This window comes from Oncorhynchus masou, chromosome 1, assembly GCF_036934945.1.
Source record: "Oncorhynchus masou masou isolate Uvic2021 chromosome 1, UVic_Omas_1.1, whole genome shotgun sequence".
NCBI classification, from domain to species: Eukaryota; Metazoa; Chordata; class Actinopteri; order Salmoniformes; family Salmonidae; genus Oncorhynchus; species Oncorhynchus masou.
Genome location: NC_088212.1, coordinates 5,769,638 through 5,787,438, shown reverse-complemented (window position 1 = coordinate 5,787,438; position 17,801 = coordinate 5,769,638). Strand labels below are relative to the sequence as shown.

Sequence of the window (17,801 nt, the reverse complement as noted above, 5' to 3'; positions counted from 1 at the left end):
CATTATCTATATTGTTTTACTCTAATTCTGACTAGAATTACACATTTATTGATTATAATTTTATACATTCTAATCAATTCCATAAAATCATACAGGGGAAAGGTGGAATACTGTTAATTATTATCCTATGTTAAATGTATACATCATTTAGTCATTATTCATCAAATTCACAACCAAAATGAACATGGAATCAGCTTGAATTCAGCTTGATGTCTAATTATGAAGCATTCAGTCATTCTCAGTCTGCTCACATAGTAGTGCTGCTTACATCCCTTTCCCTAGATGTACATTAGTAATGAATGTGATGACCAGTCATATCAATATGATGTGTGGTATTTTATTGAATTATGTAATGAGACAGAAATTCAATGAACAATAATAACTAATGCATTCTGTTTTACATGATCATTATTCATGACTCTCCATCTTGGATAATGGATGATCAGTATTGGGTGAGTAATTACTTATTTGTCTGTTTTGTTTATTGACAACCAATAACACAAGACAAAGAACAGACCAGAGTGTTAATCTGATACTATAAAAACTACAGGCCTTGTGAACAGCAGTGTGTCTTCTTCAAGGCTACAAATTAAATCAGTTTCTTTACATTTATCAAAACTCTCCCCAAATTTTCTCAAGGCAGGTTGGATTAATATGTATAGATTTTCTTCAAATTATCCAGACTTTTCATATCATAGTGGTCCCACAAAATATCTGCTATGGAGGTCAACATTTCAGAGGGGTTGAGTGAAAAGCGGAAGACACATCTCAGTTGAAAACATTCAGTTGGACAACTGACTCGGTATCCCCCTTTCCTTTCCCTTTCACAATATATCTGCCATAGAGGTCAATATTTCACATAGTCCTCACATTATATATCTGCTATAGAGGTCAATATTTCACATAGTCCTCCCACTATATATCTGCTATAGAGGTCAATATTTCACATAGTCCTCCCACTATATATCTGCTATAGAGGTCAATATTTCACATAGTCCTCACATTATATATCTGCTATAGAGGTCAATATTTCACATAGTCCTCCCACTATATATCTGCTATAGAGGTCAATATTTCACATAGTCCTCCCACTATATATCTGTCATAGAGGTCAACATTTCACTCACCAAAATGAACATGGAATCAGCTTGAATTCAGCTTGATGTCTAATTATGAAGCATTCAGTCATTCTCAGACTGTTCCAATAGTAGCACTGCTTACATCCCTTTCCCTAGATGTACATTAGTAATGAATGTGATGACCAGTCATATCAATATGATGTGTGGTATTTGATTAAATTATGTAATGAGACAGAAATTCAATGAACAATAATAACTAATGCATTCTGTTTTACATGATCATTATTCATGACTCTCCATCTTGGATAATGGATGATCAGATTTCCGTGAGTAATTACTTATTTGTCTGTTTTGTTTATTGACAACCAATAACACAAGACAAAGAACAGGCCAGAGTGTTAATCTGATACTATAAAAACTACAGGCCTTGTGAACAGCAGTGTGTCTTCTTCAAGGCTACAAATTAAATCAGTTTCTTTACATTTATCAAAACTCTCCCCAAATGTTCTCAAGGTAGGTTGGATTAGATGTATAGATGTTTTTTAAATTTCCCAGAATTTTTACATCATAGATCTCCCACAAAATATCTGCTGTAGATCTCAACATGTCAGAGGGGTTGAGTAAATTGTGGAAGACATATTTCAGTACAATACATTCAGTTGGACAGCTGACTAGGAATCAATTTATCCCTTTAACTTCCCTTTCACATAGTCCTCCCACAATATATCTGGCATTGAGGTCAATATTTCACTTAGTCCTCCCACTATATATCTGTCATAGAGGTCAATATTTCACATAGTCCTCCCACAATATATCTGGCATTGAGGTCAATATTTCAAATAGTCTTCCCACAATATATCTGCCATAGAGGTCAATATTTCACATAGTCCTCCCACTATATATCTGCTATAGAGGTCAATATTTCACATAGTCCTCCCACTATATATTTGCTATAGAGGTCAATATTTCACATAGTCCTCCCATTATATATCTGCTATAGAGGTCAATATTTCACATAGTCCTCCCACAATATATCTGCCATAGAGGTCAATATTTCACTTAGCCCTCCCACAATATATCTGGCATTGAGATCAATATTTCACATAGCCCTCCCACAATATATCTGGCATTGAGGTCAATATTTCACATAGTCCTCCCATTATATATATGCCATAGAGGTCAATATTTCACATAGTCCTCCCACTATATATCTGCCATAGAGGTCAATATTTCACGTATTCCTCCCATTATATATCTGCCATAGAGGTCAATATTTCACATAGCCCTCCCACAATATATCTGTCATAGAGGTCAACATTTCACATAGTCCTCCCACTATATATCTGCCATAGAGGTCAATATTTCACATAGTCCTCCCACAATATATCTGTCATAGAGGTCAACATTTCACATAGTCCTCCCACTATATATCTGCTATAGAGGTCAACATTTCACACTCCAAAATGAAAATAGAATCAGCTTGAATTCAGCTTGATGTCTAATTATGAAGCATTCAGTCATTCTCAGACTGTTCCAATAGTAGCACTGCTTACATCCCTTTCCCTAGATGTACATTAGTAATGAATGTGATGACCAGTCATATCAATATGATGTATGGTATTTCATTAAATTATGTCATGAGACAGAAATTCAATGATCAATAATAACTAATGCATTCTGTTTTACATGATCATTATTCATGACTCTCCATCTTGGATAATGGATGATCAGTATTGGGTGAGTAATTACTTATTTGTCTGTTTTGTTTATTGACAACCAATAACACAAGACAAAGAACAGACCAGAGTGTTAATCTGATACTATAAAAACTACAGGCCTTGTGAACAGCAGTGTGTCTTCTTCAAGGCTACAAATTAAATCAGTTTCTTTACATTTATCAAAACTCTCCCCAAATGTTCTCAAGGGAGGTTGTATTATGATGTCATATGTTCTTCACATTCTACTGAATGTATAATCCATAGAACCTCCTCCTGACACAATATCCTCTATCTGACATAGAGCCCAATGCTGGTTATCACAAACAATGACAATAATCATTTGGTCAGAGATAGGACAATAACAAAACAACATTATTTATGAAGTTAACCAGATCTGATTGGTGCCCACAGTCCCTACATGAGGGAGGCTTGAGTGACAGGAGAATTCTGATTGGTCCTGTTCTTTCTGTATATAGTGATGTCATCTACCACACAGAACTCACCTCTCTGTTTTACACCATAGACTCAGTACCACGGTATTTACAACATGAGACCCAGGAGGACAAGCTGAAGAGGGAGGCATCAGCTGGTGAGCTTGGTAAGTATGAGAGAGTCTGGAGGAGAGAGGATTGAATCAGGGAACATGAGTGATGTCATTCTGTTTTTCAGACTAATTCATTTGTAATGTATCACATAGTCAATAGACCAGTTGATGATTGGTTCAGCTCAGATAACTGTTGACTGGAGGAAATAATTACTAATAATTGTACCACCTCCATCAAATGATAATGTCTTTATAGACATACTATTGAATGAATTAATACATTACTTATTCAAACAACCAATTAAATATGTTAATTGCTCTCAGAGTTGAAGATGTCTGAAGAGATGATGAAACAACTAGAGGAGAAAGACACACAACTGGATGATATGACCCAGGAAGTGAAAGAGAAAGACACACAACTGGATGATATGACCCAGGAAGTGAGAGAGAAAGAGAGACTCCTGGAGGAGAAGAACCAGATAATAGAACAGATGGAGAAACTATTAGAAGAGAAAGAAAACCAACTGGAAGAGAAAGACAAGCAACTAAAGGAAAAAGACCTTCAACTAGAGGACAGAAACCACAGACTGGGAGAGAAGGACAGACTACTGGAAGAGAGAGACAAACAACTGGAAGAGAGAGACAGACGACTGGACGAGAGCGACAAACTACTGGAGGGAAAAGAAAATGAACTGAAAGAGAGGAGACAGGAAGTAGAAGAGAGGAGACAGGAAGTAGAAGAGAAAGACAACCTACTAGAGGAGAGAGAGAACCAGTTAAAGGAGAGAGACAAACAGGTGGAGGATGTCAACAATGAAAATGCTGAACTGGGTAAGATTATTCACACCATTAATACATTTAATCTGCTGTACTTTCCTCAATTGTCAGGTTATTGTCGACTCTCCACTGAGTTGTGAATATTGTTGTCCATCACTTCATACTTTCCCTCTGCATCATATTTCTGTCTAAAGTCTTTAACACAGAATTCAGATCCTAGTCCTCCTTTGTTATTTCAGCTCAACAGATATGTGATGTGAAGACTGAGGTAGAGAGACTGAGAAGAGAGATCTCAGCCCAGATGACTGGTGAGTGAGATATGTGATACTTAACATTTCAGTAGAAACCCAGAACTCCCCTTCAGTAGGTCTATGTGCCTTCATGTGTCACTGAGGTAAATGTTCCCATTCTAAATGGTTGTTCTACTATTTTAGAACATGGAGAGATGTCAGATACAGGTTCCATACTCCCAGTCAGGAGGAGAAACAGCCTGGACCTTCCTCCACTTAGTGAGTTATCAATGTTGTCCTGTTTCTAGTCTATAGTGGACCATCCTCCACTTAGTGAGTTATCAATATTGTCTCAAACTGTCATCAATCTTGATATTCTCTAATTTTCTCCAATAATCTATATTTCACTATGATGTGTAATGTGTTTGTAGTTTGTTTATGCTATGTTTTAAATGTGTCTCTGATGAGTCAGTATGTTGACCAGTTCTCTATGTTGTTACAGTGGGAGGAGAGTCCTCAGATACAGACCCTACACTTCCACTGAGGAGGAGACACAGCATGGAGTTAAATATCAAGATTTTTTCCGGTTCCGGTTGGAGCGAGCGGCCGCATCTACACTTCGGTCCGCAGGTAGTATAACTTTTTATAACTTTTCATTACATTTCGTTATAGTACAACGGTTTGATTTGTCTAATCTTAGCTATTTCTTCTTAGCCAGCTACATAGCCGTCTTTGTATCAACGACAATTGCATAATTATCGTATTTCGTCGTCCTAACGTATCTGCCCAGCAGCTAGCTAAGCAGCTAGCTAAGCAGCTAGCTAACACCCACTGTCCACTAGCACTGTAGAAACTATTACACTCTACTGAACGACTCGATTAGCGTAGTGTCAGCTAGCTACATAGTTGTCTTCGTATCCAAGATAATTGTGCAGTTTAGAGTGTGTAGACTTAGAGTGATTATCTTAATTTACCGAGGTTAGCTAGCCAGCTATTTGTCGTCCTTAACGTAGGAAATGCTGCTAGCTAGCTAGCCAACAGCTAGCCAACCTCTACCGAATTGAACTCCAACTACCCGGTCAACATTCGCGTCGTTCCACAGGTAGTATCACATTTTCATTTCACTTCATTACAGTACAACGGTTTGATTTGTTTGATCGTAGCTAGCCAGCTACATAGCCGTCTTTGTATCTAAGACAATTGTGTAGTCTAGAGCGATTTTCTAGGTTAGCTGGCCAGCTATTGTCGTTCTTCTAACGTAGCTAGCCAGCTAGCCCCCGAATAGCAGCACTGTAGTAACTATTACAGTACAACGGTTTGTTTTGTTTGATCGTAGCTAGCTAGCTACATAGCCGTCTTTGTATCTAAGACAATTGTGTAGCCTAGAGCGATTTTCTAGGTTAGCCAGCCAGCTATTGTCGTTCTTTTAAGTAACGGAACGCAATCAACCTTGCTAGCTAGCCAGCTAGCCCCCGAATAGCAGCACTGTAGAAACTATTACACTCGACGGAACGACTTGATTAGTGTAGTGTCAACATCGCAGCCACTACCAGCTAGCCTACTCCAGCAGTACTGTTTCACTTCAATCATTTTAGTCAATAAGATTCTTGCTACGTAAGCTTAACTTTCTGAACATTCGAGACGTGTAGTCCACTTGTCATTCCAATCTCCTTTGCATTAGCGTAGCCTCTTCTGTACCCTGTTAACTATGTGTCTATCTATCCCTGTTCTCTCCTCTCTGCACAGACCATACAAACGCTCCACACCGCGTGGCCGCGGCCACCTAATCTGGTGGTCCCAGCGCGCACGACCCACGTGGAGTTCCTGGTCTCCGGTAGCCTCTGGAACTGCCGATCTGCGGCCAACAAGGCAGAGTTCATCTCAGCCTATGCCTCCCTCCAGTCCCTCGACTTCCTGGCACTGACGGAAACATGGATCACCACAGATAACACTGCTACTCCTACTGCTCTCTCTTCGTCCGCCCACGTGTTCTCGCACACCCCGAGAGCTTCTGGTCAGCGGGGTGGTGGCACCGGGATCCTCATCTCTCCCAAGTGGTCATTCTCTCTCTCTCCCCTTACCCATCTATCTATCGCCTCCTTTGAATTCCATGCTGTCACAGTTACCAGCCCTTTCAAGCTTAACATTCTTATCATTTATCGCCCTCCAGGTTCCCTCGGAGAGTTCATAAATGAGCTTGATGCCTTGATAAGCTCCTTTCCTGAGGACGGCTCACCTCTCACAGTCCTGGGCGACTTTAACCTCCCCACGTCTACCTTTGACTCATTCCTCTCTGCCTCCTTCTTTCCACTCCTCTCCTCTTTTGACCTCACCCTCTCACCTTCACCCCCTACTCACAAGGCAGGCAATACGCTCGACCTCATCTTTACTAGATGCTGTTCTTCCACTAACCTCACTGCAACTCCCCTCCAAGTCTCCGACCACTACCTTGTATCCTTTTCCCTCTCGCTCTCATCCAACACTTCCCACACTGCCCCTACTCGGATGGTATCGCGCCGTCCCAACCTTCGCTCTCTCTCCCCCGCTACTCTTTCCTCTTCCATCCTTTCATCTCTTCCCTCTGCTCATACCTTCTCCAACCTTTCTCCTGACTCTGCCTCCTCAACCCTCCTCTCTTCCCTTTCTGCATCCTTTGACTCTCTATGTCCCCTATCCTCCAGGCCGGCTCGGTCCTCCCCTCCCGCTCCGTGGCTCGATGACTCATTGCGAGCTCACAGAACAGAGCTCCGGGCAGCCGAGCGGAAATGGAGGAAAACTCGCCTCCCTGCGGACCTGGCATCCTTTCACTCCCTCCTCTCTACATTTTCCTCCTCTGTCTCTGCTGCTAAAGCCACTTTCTACCACTCTAAATTCCAAGCATCTGCCTCTAACCCTAGGAAGCTCTTTGCCACCTTCTCCTCCCTCCTGAATCCCCCCCCTCCTCCCTCTCTGCAGATGACTTCGTCAACCATTTTGAAAAGAAGGTCGACGACATCCGATCCTCGTTTGCTAAGTCAAACGACACCGCTGGTTCTGCTCACACTGCCCTACCCTGTGCTCTGACCTCTTTCTCCCCTCTCTCTCCAGATGAAATCTCGCTTCTTGTGACGGCCGGCCGCCCAACAACCTGCCCGCTCGACCCTATCCCCTCCTCTCTCCTCCAGACCATTTCCGGGGACCTTCTCCCTTACCTCACCTCGCTCATCAACTCATCCCTGACCGCTGGCTACGTCCCTTCCGTCTTCAAGAGAGCGAGAGTTGCACCCCTTCTGAAGAAACCTACACTCGATCCCTCCGATGTCAACAACTACAGACCAGTATCCCTTCTTTCTTTTCTCTCCAAAACTCTTGAACGTGCCGTCCTTGGCCAGCTCTCCCTCTATCTCTCTCAGAATGACCTTCTCGATCCAAATCAGTCAGGTTTCAAGACTAGTCATTCAACTGAGACTGCTCTTCTCTGCATCACGGAGGCGCTCCGCACTGCTAAAGCTAACTCTCTCTCCTCTGCTCTCATCCTTCTAGACCTATCGGCTGCCTTCGATACTGTGAACCATCAGATCCTCCTCTCCATCCTCTCCGAGTTGGGCATCTCCGGCGCGGCCCACGCTTGGATTGCGTCCTACCTGACAGGTCGCTCCTACCAGGTGGCGTGGCGAGAATCTGTCTCCTCGCCACGCTCTCACCACTGGTGTCCCCCAGGGCTCTGTTCTAGGCCCTCTCCTATTCTCGCTATACACCAAGTCACTTGGCTCTGTCATAACCTCACATGGTCTCTCCTATCATTGCTATGCAGACGACACACAATTAATCTTCTCCTTTCCCCCTTCTGATGACCAGGTGGCGAATCGCATCTCTGCATGTCTGGCAGACATATCAGTGTGGATGACGGATCACCACCTCAAGCTGAACCTCGGCAAGACGGAGCTGCTCTTCCTCCCGGGGAAGGACTGCCCGTTCCATGATCTCGCCATCACGGTTGACAACTCCATTGTGTCCTCCTCCCAGAGCGCTAAGAACCTTGGCGTGATCCTGGACAACACCCTGTCGTTCTCAACCAACATCATGGCGGTGGCCCGTTCCTGTAGGTTCATGCTCTACAACATCCGCAGAGTACGACCCTGCCTCACACAGGAAGCGGCGCAGGTCCTAATCCAGGCACTTGTCATCTCCCGTCTGGATTACTGCAACTCGCTGTTGGCTGGGCTCCCTGCCTGTGCCATTAAACCCCTACAACTCATCCAGAACGCCGCAGCCCGTCTGGTGTTCAACCTTCCCAAGTTCTCTCACGTCACCCCGCTCCTCCGCTCTCTCCACTGGCTTCCAGTTGAAGCTCGCATCCGCTACAAGACCATGGTGCTTGCCTACGGAGCTGTGAGGGGAACGGCACCGCAGTACCTCCAGGCTCTGATCAGGCCCTACACCCAAGCAAGGGCACTGCGTTCATCCACCTCTGGCCTGCTCGCCTCCCTACCATTGAGGAAGTACAGTTCCCGCTCAGCCCAGTCAAAACTGTTCGCTGCTCTGGCCCCCCAATGGTGGAACAAACTCCCTCACGACGCCAGGACAGCGGAGTCAATCACCACCTTCCGGAGACACCTGAAACCCCACCTCTTCAAGGAATACCTAGGATAGGATAAGTAATCCTTCTCACCCCCCCCCCCCCCCCCTTAATGACTTAGATGCACTATTGTAAAGTGGCTGTTCCACTGGATGTCAGAAGGTGAATTCACCAATTTGTAAGTCGCTCTGGATAAGAGCGTCTGCTAAATGACTTAAATGTAAATGTAAATGTAAATCCTCCATCTAGAGAGTTATGGATGTAGATTATATTATATTAGACACTGTTGTACCTCCTCCATCTAGTGAGTTATGGATGTAGATTATATTATACACTGTTGTACCTCCTCCATCTAGTGAGTTATGGATGTAGATTATATTATATTAGTCACTGTTGTACCTCCTCCATCTAGTGAGTTATGGATGTAGGTGATATTATATTATACACTGTTGTACCTCCTCCATCTAGTGAGTTATGGATGTAGATTATATTATATTATACACTGTTGTACCTCCTCCAGATAGTGAGTTATGGATGTAGATTATATTATATTAGACACTGTTGTACCTCCTCCATCTAGTGAGTTATGGATGTATATTATATTAGACACTGTTGTACCTCCTCCATCTAGTGAGTTATGGATGTAGATTATATTATACACTGTTGTACCTCCTCCAGATAGTGAGTTATGGATGTAGATTATATTATATTAGTCACTGTTGTACCTCCTCCATCTAGTGAGTTATGGATGTAGATTATATTATACACTGTTGTACCTCCTCCATCTAGTGAGTTATGGATGTATATTATATTAGACACTGTTGTACCTCCTCCATCTAGTGAGTTATGGATGTAGGTGATATTATATTATACACTGTTGTACCTCCTCCAGATAGTGAGTTATGGATGTAGATTATATTATATTAGTCACTGTTGTACCTCCTCCATCTAGTGAGTTATGGATGTAGATTATATTATACACTGTTGTACCTCCTCCATCTAGTGAGTTATGGATGTAGATGATATTATATTATACACTGTTGTACCTCCTCCATCTAGTGAGTTATGGATGTAGATTATATTATACACTGTTGTACCTCCTCCATCTAGTGAGTTATGGATGTAGGTGATATTATATTATACACTGTTGTACCTCCTCCAGAGAGTCAGAGTGTTGATCAGTGCTGTGTGTTGTGTTGCAGTGGGAGGAGAGAGCAGCACTCCAGACTCCCCAGTGTCTCCCAAATAACAGAACTGGAGGGACAGGTGAAAGAAGAGGAGTACTGGGGGATGAAATACAAACACCTTTGTCTGACATACCAAAATGTGGAGTGTTTTCCCATTGAAAGATGTCGCCCAGATGTCCTTTGGGTGGTGGACCATTCTTGAAACACACAGGAATCCCAACAGCGTTGCAGTTCTTTACACAAGCCAGTGCTCCATGCACCTGTTACCAGACCCCATTCTAAGACATTTATATACTGCATCTTGCCCATTCACCCTTTGAATGGCACACATCCACAATCCATGTCTCAACATCCTTATTTAACCTTCCTCCTCCCCTTCATCTACACTGATTGAAGTGGATTTAACAAGTGACATCAATAAGGGGTCATAGCTTTCACCTGGATTCACCTGGTCAGTCTGTCATGGAAAGATCAAGTGTCCTTAATGTTTTGTACACACAGTGTATAACCTAATACTACGTGGAGTGTGTTTCAATCATCATCAGTGTATGTCTACAGTGACTTGATGAGTAATACATTCGATTATTGTTCTGCTGCTGTTGAGACAACTGGTTTGTGTTAGAGAGGAGACCAGAGAGAGATACCTGGTTTGTGTTAGAGAGGAGACTAGTTAGAGAACTGATTTGTGTAGGGGTTAGAGAGGAGACTAGTTAGAGAGACAACTGTTTTGTGTAGGGGTTAGAGAGGAGACTAGTTACAGAGACAACTGTTATGTGTAGGGGTTAGAGAGGAGACTAGTTAGAGAGACAACTGTTTTGTGTAGGGGTTAGAGAGGAGACTAGTTACAGAGACAACTGTTTTGTGTAGGGGTTAGAGAGGAGACTAGTTAGAGAACTGTTTTGTGTAGGGGTTAGAGAGGAGACAAAATAGAGACAACTGTTTTGTGTTAGAGAGGAGACTAGTTAGAGAGACAACTGTTTTGTGTAGGGGTTAGAGAGGAGACTAGTTAGAGAGACAACTGTTTTGTGTAGGGGTTAGAGAGGAGACTCGTTAGAGAGACAACTGTTTTGTGTAGGGGTTAGAGAGGAGACTCGTTAGAGAGACAACTGTTTTGTGTAGGGGTTAGAGAGGAGACTAGATAGAGAGACAACTGTTTTGTGTAGGGGTTAGAGAGGAGACTAGTTACAGAGACAACTGTTATGTGTAGGGGTTAGAGAGGAGACTAGTTAGAGAGACAACTGTTTTGTGTAGGGGTTAGAGAGGAGACTCGTTAGAGAGACAACTGTTTTGTGTAGGGGTTAGAGAGGAGACTAGATAGAGAGACAACTGTTTTGTGTAGGGGTTAGAGAGGAGACTAGTTACAGAGACAACTGTTTTGTGTAGGGGTTAGAGAGGAGACTAGTTAGAGAACTGTTTTGTGTAGGGGTTAGAGAGGAGACAAAATAGAGACAACTGTTTTGTGTTAGAGAGGAGACTAGTTAGAGAGACAACTGTTTTGTGTAGGGGTTAGAGAGGAGACTAGTTAGAAAGACAACTGTTTTGTGTTAGAGAGGAGACTAGTTAGAGAGACAACTGTTTTGTGTAGGGGTTAGAGAGGAGACTAGTTAGAGAGACAACTGTTTTGTGTAGGGGTTAGAGAGGAGACTCGTTAGAGAGACAACTGTTTTGTGTAGGGGTTAGAGAGGAGACTAGATAGAGAGACAACTGTTTTGTGTAGGGGTTAGAGAGGAGACTAGTTACAGAGACAACTGTTATGTGTAGGGGTTAGAGAGGAGACTAGTTAGAGAACTGTTTTGTGTAGGAGTTAGAGAGGAGACAAGATAGAGACAACTGTTTTGTGTAGCGGTTAGAGAGGAGACTAGTTAGAGAACTGTTTTGTGTAGGGGTTAGAGAGGAGACTCGTTACAGAGACAACTGTTATGTGTAGGGGTTAGAGAGGAGACAAGATAGAGACAACTGTTTTGTGTAGCGGTTAGAGAGGAGACTAGTTAGAGAACTGTTTTGTGTAGGGGTTAGAGAGGAGACTCGTTACAGAGACAACTGTTATGTGTAGGGGTTAGAGAGGAGACTAGTTACAGAGACAACTGTTATGTGTAGGGGTTAGAGAGGAGACTAGTTAGAAAACTGTTTTGTGTAGGGGTTAGAGAGGAGACAAGATAGAGACAACTGTTTTGTGTTAGAGAGGAGACTAATTAGAGAGACAACTGTTTTGTGTAGGGGTTAGAGAGGAGACTAGTTAGAGAGACAACTGTTTTGTGTAGGGGTTAGAGAGGAGACTAGTTAGAGAGACAACTGTTTTGTGTAGGGGTTAGAGAGGAGACTAGATAGAGACAACTGTTTTGTGTAGGGGTTAGAGAGGAGACTAGTTAGAGAGACAACTGTTATGTGTAGGGGTTAGAGAGGAGACTAGTTAGAGAGACAACTGTTTTGTGTAGGGGTTAGAGAGGAGACGCGTTAGAGAGACAACTGTTTTGTGTAGGGGTTAGAGAGGAGACTAGATAGAGACAACTGTTTTGTGTAGGGGTTAGAGAGGAGACTAGTTAGAGACAACTGTTTTGTGTAGGAGTTAGAGAGGAGACTAGTTAGAGAGACAACTGTTTTGTGTAGGGGTTAGAGAGGAGACTAGTTGGAGAGACACCTGTTTTGTGTAGGGGTTAGAGAGGAGACTAGATAGAGACAACTGTTTTGTGTAGGGGTTAGAGAGGAGACTAGTTAGAGACAACTGTTTTGTGTAGGGGTTAGAGAGGAGACAAGATAGAGACAACTGTTTTGTGTAGGGGTTAGAGAGGAGACTAGTTAGAGAGACAACTGTTTTGTGTAGGGGTTAGAGAGGAGACTAGATAGAGACAACTGTTTTGTGTAGGGGTTAGAGAGGAGACTAGATAGAGACAACTGTTTTGTGTAGGGGTTAGAGAGGAGACTAGTTAGAGAGACAACTGTTTTGTGTAGGAGTTAGAGAGGAGACTAGTTAGAGAGACAACTGTTATGTGTAGGGGTTAGAGAGGAGACTAGTTAGAGAGACAACTGTTTTGTGTAGGGGTTAGAGAGGAGACTAGATAGAGACAACTGTTTTGTGTAGGGGTTAGAGAGGAGACTAGTTAGAGACAACTGTTTTGTGTTAGAGAGGAGACTAGTTAGAGAGACACCTGTTTTGTGTAGGGGTTAGAGAGGAGACTCGTTAGAGACAACTGTTTTGTGTAGGGGTTAGAGAGGAGACTAGATAGAGACAACTGTTTTGTGTAGGGGTTAGAGAGGAGACTCGTTAGAGACAACTGTTTTGTGTAGGGGTTAGAGAGGAGACTCGTTAGAGACAACTGTTTTGTGTAGGGGTTAGAGAGGAGACTAGTTAGAGAGACAACTGTTTTGTGTTGGGGTTAGAGAGGAGAATAGATAGACAGCTGTTATGTGTAGGGGTTACTACTACTACTATTACTACTACTACTACCAGTACTACTACTACTACTACCAGTACTACGACTACCAGTACTACTACTACTACTACTACTACCGGTACTACGACTACTACTACTACTACTACTACTACTACTACTACTACTACTACCAGTACTACGACTACCAGTACTACTACTACTACCAGTACTACTACGACTACTACTACTACTACCAGTACTACGACTACCAGTACTACTACTACTACTACCAGTACTACGACTACCAGTACTACTACTACTACTACCAGTACTACGACTACCAGTACTATGACTACTACTACTACTACCAGTACTACTACTACTACTACTACTACTACTACCAGTACTACGACTACCAGTACTACTACTACTACCAGTACTACTACGACTACCAGTACTACGACTACCAGTACTACGACTACCAGTACTACTACTAGTACTACGACTACCAGTACTACTGCTACCAGTACTACGACTACCAGTACTATGACTACTACTACTACTACTACTACTACCAGTACTACGACTACCAGTACTACTAATACTGCTACTGCGAGCTATGAACCGTAATAGTGCTCTGGGATGGAATGTTTTGTGTTTTGGCTCTATTTTTTAAATATTAAGTAACTGTTATGTATTCAGTGCAGTTAACAATTATGGGCCGATATGTTAGAGCCGATGTGGACATATTTCTATTAAAGACAGAACATACAGAACTACATGTACATGTGTGTCAATATATGAAATATGAATGTATATGATCAGGTACCTTCATGATTTATATTGACCTGATTGAGATATATTCCTTTGTTATAAGTGTACCTTAGGTTTTAGCTCCTCCTCTTGACCATTCATTGTACTGTGGTCAGTGTGTTAGTGACAGGATAAAGACAGGAAGTTGGGCCTTTGGGGGAGGGGGAGTCCAAGCTCGACACGGGAGTGGTATAGTCTTTTATTAACCAGACAACAAACAAATATTATGTCTTTTTCACGTCAAGTAATCTGTGCTTTAAGTTGATCGGAGAATGTGTTTTTTGTGAGATATAAGAATAAACCCTTTTGTTGCACCATATCCCTGGATCTCATTGAATGTTTTGGCCGTTTGGGAACGTGGAATGTGGACTGTATGTGTCTGAAACAACACCTCTTCAGTGGTTCTGGTCAAGAGGAAGGAAGCCCCTACAATCATCATAAATATGGAAGAACTGTTCAGATTGTTTTGGCTGGGAAGCATGCAGACGCCTTAACTAAGCCTCCCGTACTTACAGCCCTTACCCCCAGGCCTGTCACCTGTGTAACGGATGTGAAACGCTGTAGTAGAAAATCGGATCAAATACAACGCATTACAGAACTTGTGAAGTCAATTAGGCTTTTTAATACAAGAATATAGCAAGCCGGGAAGGTCCATGGAACACACTCCACTTCCCAGAGCCCCGGCTCCAGTATTTATCCACCTATCTCATATCGGTCCACCCCATATGCAGATATACATATTTCCCTGATTCTTTGTTTATCATTATCTTTTTAGTTCAGGCTTCCTACTTGCTTCCGCCCACTAACACCCACATCTGCTTTCCGTTAGATTATAATAATGGCAAGACCCTTGCTTTGACCTAAACCTCTAACCTATGACCTATGCTTTGACCCTGTAATTAGCTCCATGTGTTCTTTTGTATGTGTGTCTTTATCTCGGATCAGCAGACTGTGTGTTTCCTCTAGTTTTTGGTGTGTCCAGCCGTCTTGGCGCCTACATGTCTCCTTCTCTTCATGTGGTCTGTTTAGTGTTCAACTATTCTATACATCTATGGCCTCCTCTGGTCACCTCTCCTATACAATGGACAATGTATTTTACCAGAATGGCAAATGCACTCTATAAGTGTATCTCTTTCTTGTGTTACTATATTTATGCTCCTCCATATATGTCTATCTCCCAAATACCCCCCTCTGGTGCTTAATAAGCACCAAAAACATATATGGAGCATAATTCCAACAGTTGATTAACAAAAATAAAGCTTCCTAATTAACTTAGACCAAACATCTCTAGTATTACATAAGAGTAAAAGATCTAGTTAGAAACAATACAAGAAATACATAACATTTTGTTGAAGCATGAACATGTAGGTACAAAATAAAATTGACACAACATCATTCTAAATTTAAGCTATCAACATGATCCTCCCTCTCAGACAAACATGATACCAACCTCTGTTAAAAGATTAAGGACATGGTCCATAGACACTTATAACCAGGATATCCCACTGTGTCCTACATGTTTTTAAATTTAACCTAGTATCTAAAAGGCAAAACTAACTTTTAATTTACATTTACATTTAAGTCATTTGGCAGACGCTCTTATCCAGAGCGACTTACAAATTGGTGAATTCACCTTATGACATCCAGTGGAACAGCCACTTTACAATAGTGCATCTAAATCATTTAAGGGGGGGTGAGAATGATTACTTTATCCTATCCTAGGTATTCCTTAAAGAGGTGGGGTTTCAGGTGTCTCCGGAAGGTGGTGATTGACTCCGCTGTCCTGGCGTCGTGAGGGAGTTTGTTCCACCATTGGGGGGCCAGAGCAGCGAACAGTTTTGACTGGGCTGAGTGGGAACTGTACTTCCTCAGTGGTAGGGAGGCGAGCAGGCCAGAGGTGGATGAACGCAGTGCCCTTGTTTGGGTGTAGGGCCTGATCAGAGCCTGGAGGTACTGCGGTGCCGTTCCCCTCACAGCTCCGTAGGCAAGCACCATGGTCTTGTAGCGGATGCGAGCTTCAACTGGAAGCCAGTGGAGAGAGCGGAGGAGCGGGGTGACGTGAGAGAACTTGGGAAGGTTGAACACCAGACGGGCTGCGGCGTTCTGGATGAGTTGTAGGGGTTTAATGGCACAGGCAGGGAGCCCAGCCAACAGCGAGTTGCAGTAATCCAGACGGGAGATGACAAGTGCCTGGATTAGGACCTGCGCCGCTTCCTGTGTGAGGCAGGGTCGTACTCTGCGGATGTTGTAGAGCATGAACCTACAGGAACGGGCCACCGCCTTGATGTTAGTTGAGAACGACAGGGTGTTGTCCAGGATCACGCCAAGGTTTTAGCGCTCTGGGAGGAGGACACAATGGAGTTGTCAACCGTGATGGCGAGATCATGGAACGGGCAGTCCTTCCCCGGGAGGAAGAGCAGCTCCGTCTTGCCGAGGTTCAGCTTGAGGTGGTGATCCGTCATCCACACTGATATGTCTGCCAGACATGCAGAGATGCGATTCGCCACCTGGTCATCAGAAGGGGGAAAGGAGAAGATTAATTGTGTGTCGTCTGCATAGCAATGATAGGAGAGACCATGTGAGGTTATGACAGAGCCAAGTGACTTGGTGTATAGCGAGAATAGGAGAGGGCCTAGAACAGAGCCCTGGGGGACCCCAGTGGTGAGAGCGCGTGGCGAGGAGACAGATTCTCGCCACGCCACCTGGTAGGAGCGACCTGTCAGGTAGGACGCAATCCAAGCGTGGGGCCGCGCCGGAGATGCCCAACTCGGAGAGGGTGGAGAGGAGGATCTGATGGTTCACAGTATCGAAGGCAGCCGATAGGTCTAGAAGGATGAGAGCAGAGGAGAGAGAGTTAGCTTTAGCAGTGCGGAGCGCCTCCGTGATACAGAGAAGAGCAGTCTCAGTTGAATGACTAGTCTTGAAACCTGACTGATTTGGATCAAGAAGGTCATTCTGAGAGAGATAGCGGGAGAGCTGGCCAAGGACGGCACGTTCAAGAGTTTTGGAGAGAAAAGAAAGAAGGGATACTGGTCTGTAGTTGTTGACATCGGAGGGATCGAGTGTAGGTTTTTTCAGAAGGGGTGCAACTCTCGCTCTCTTGAAGACGGAAGGGACGTAGCCAGCGGTCAGGGATGAGTTGATGAGCGAGGTGAGGTAAGGGAGAAGGTCTCCGGAAATGGTCTGGAGAAGAGAGGAGGGGATAGGGTCAAGCGGGCAGGTTGTTGGGCGGCCGGCCGTCACAAGAAGCGAGATTTCATCTGGAGAGAGAGGGAGAAAGAGGTCAGAGCACAGGGTAGGGCAGTGTGAGCAGAACCAGCGGTGTCGTTTGACTTAGCAAACGAGGATCGGATGTCGTCGACCTTCTTTTCAAAATGGTTGACGAAGTCATCTGCAGAGAGGGAGGAGGGGGAGGAGGATTCAGGAGGGAGGAGAAGGTGGCAAAGAGCTTCCTAGGGTTAGAGGCAGATGCTTGGAATTTAGAGTGGTAGAAAGTGGCTTTAGCAGCAGAGACAGAGGAGGAA

General features: G+C 43.6%; 1 protein-coding gene across 1 annotated transcript; it reads left to right on the top strand.

Annotated features, from left to right (window-relative positions):
* The first annotated feature begins 2,694 nt into the window (after positions 1–2,694).
* LOC135510525 (microtubule-associated protein 1A-like) lies at positions 2,695–14,596 on the top strand. The gene is made up of 7 exons (XM_064931567.1): positions 2,695–2,816; positions 3,321–3,395; positions 3,666–4,172; positions 4,358–4,426; positions 4,553–4,627; positions 4,851–4,978; positions 10,109–14,596. The coding sequence occupies exons 3-7, from the start codon at positions 3,674–3,676 to the stop codon at positions 10,250–10,252; spliced, it is 915 nt and encodes a 304-aa protein (XP_064787639.1). The 5' UTR covers positions 2,695–2,816; positions 3,321–3,395; positions 3,666–3,673; the 3' UTR covers positions 10,253–14,596.
* The last annotated feature ends 3,205 nt before the right edge of the window (positions 14,597–17,801 follow it).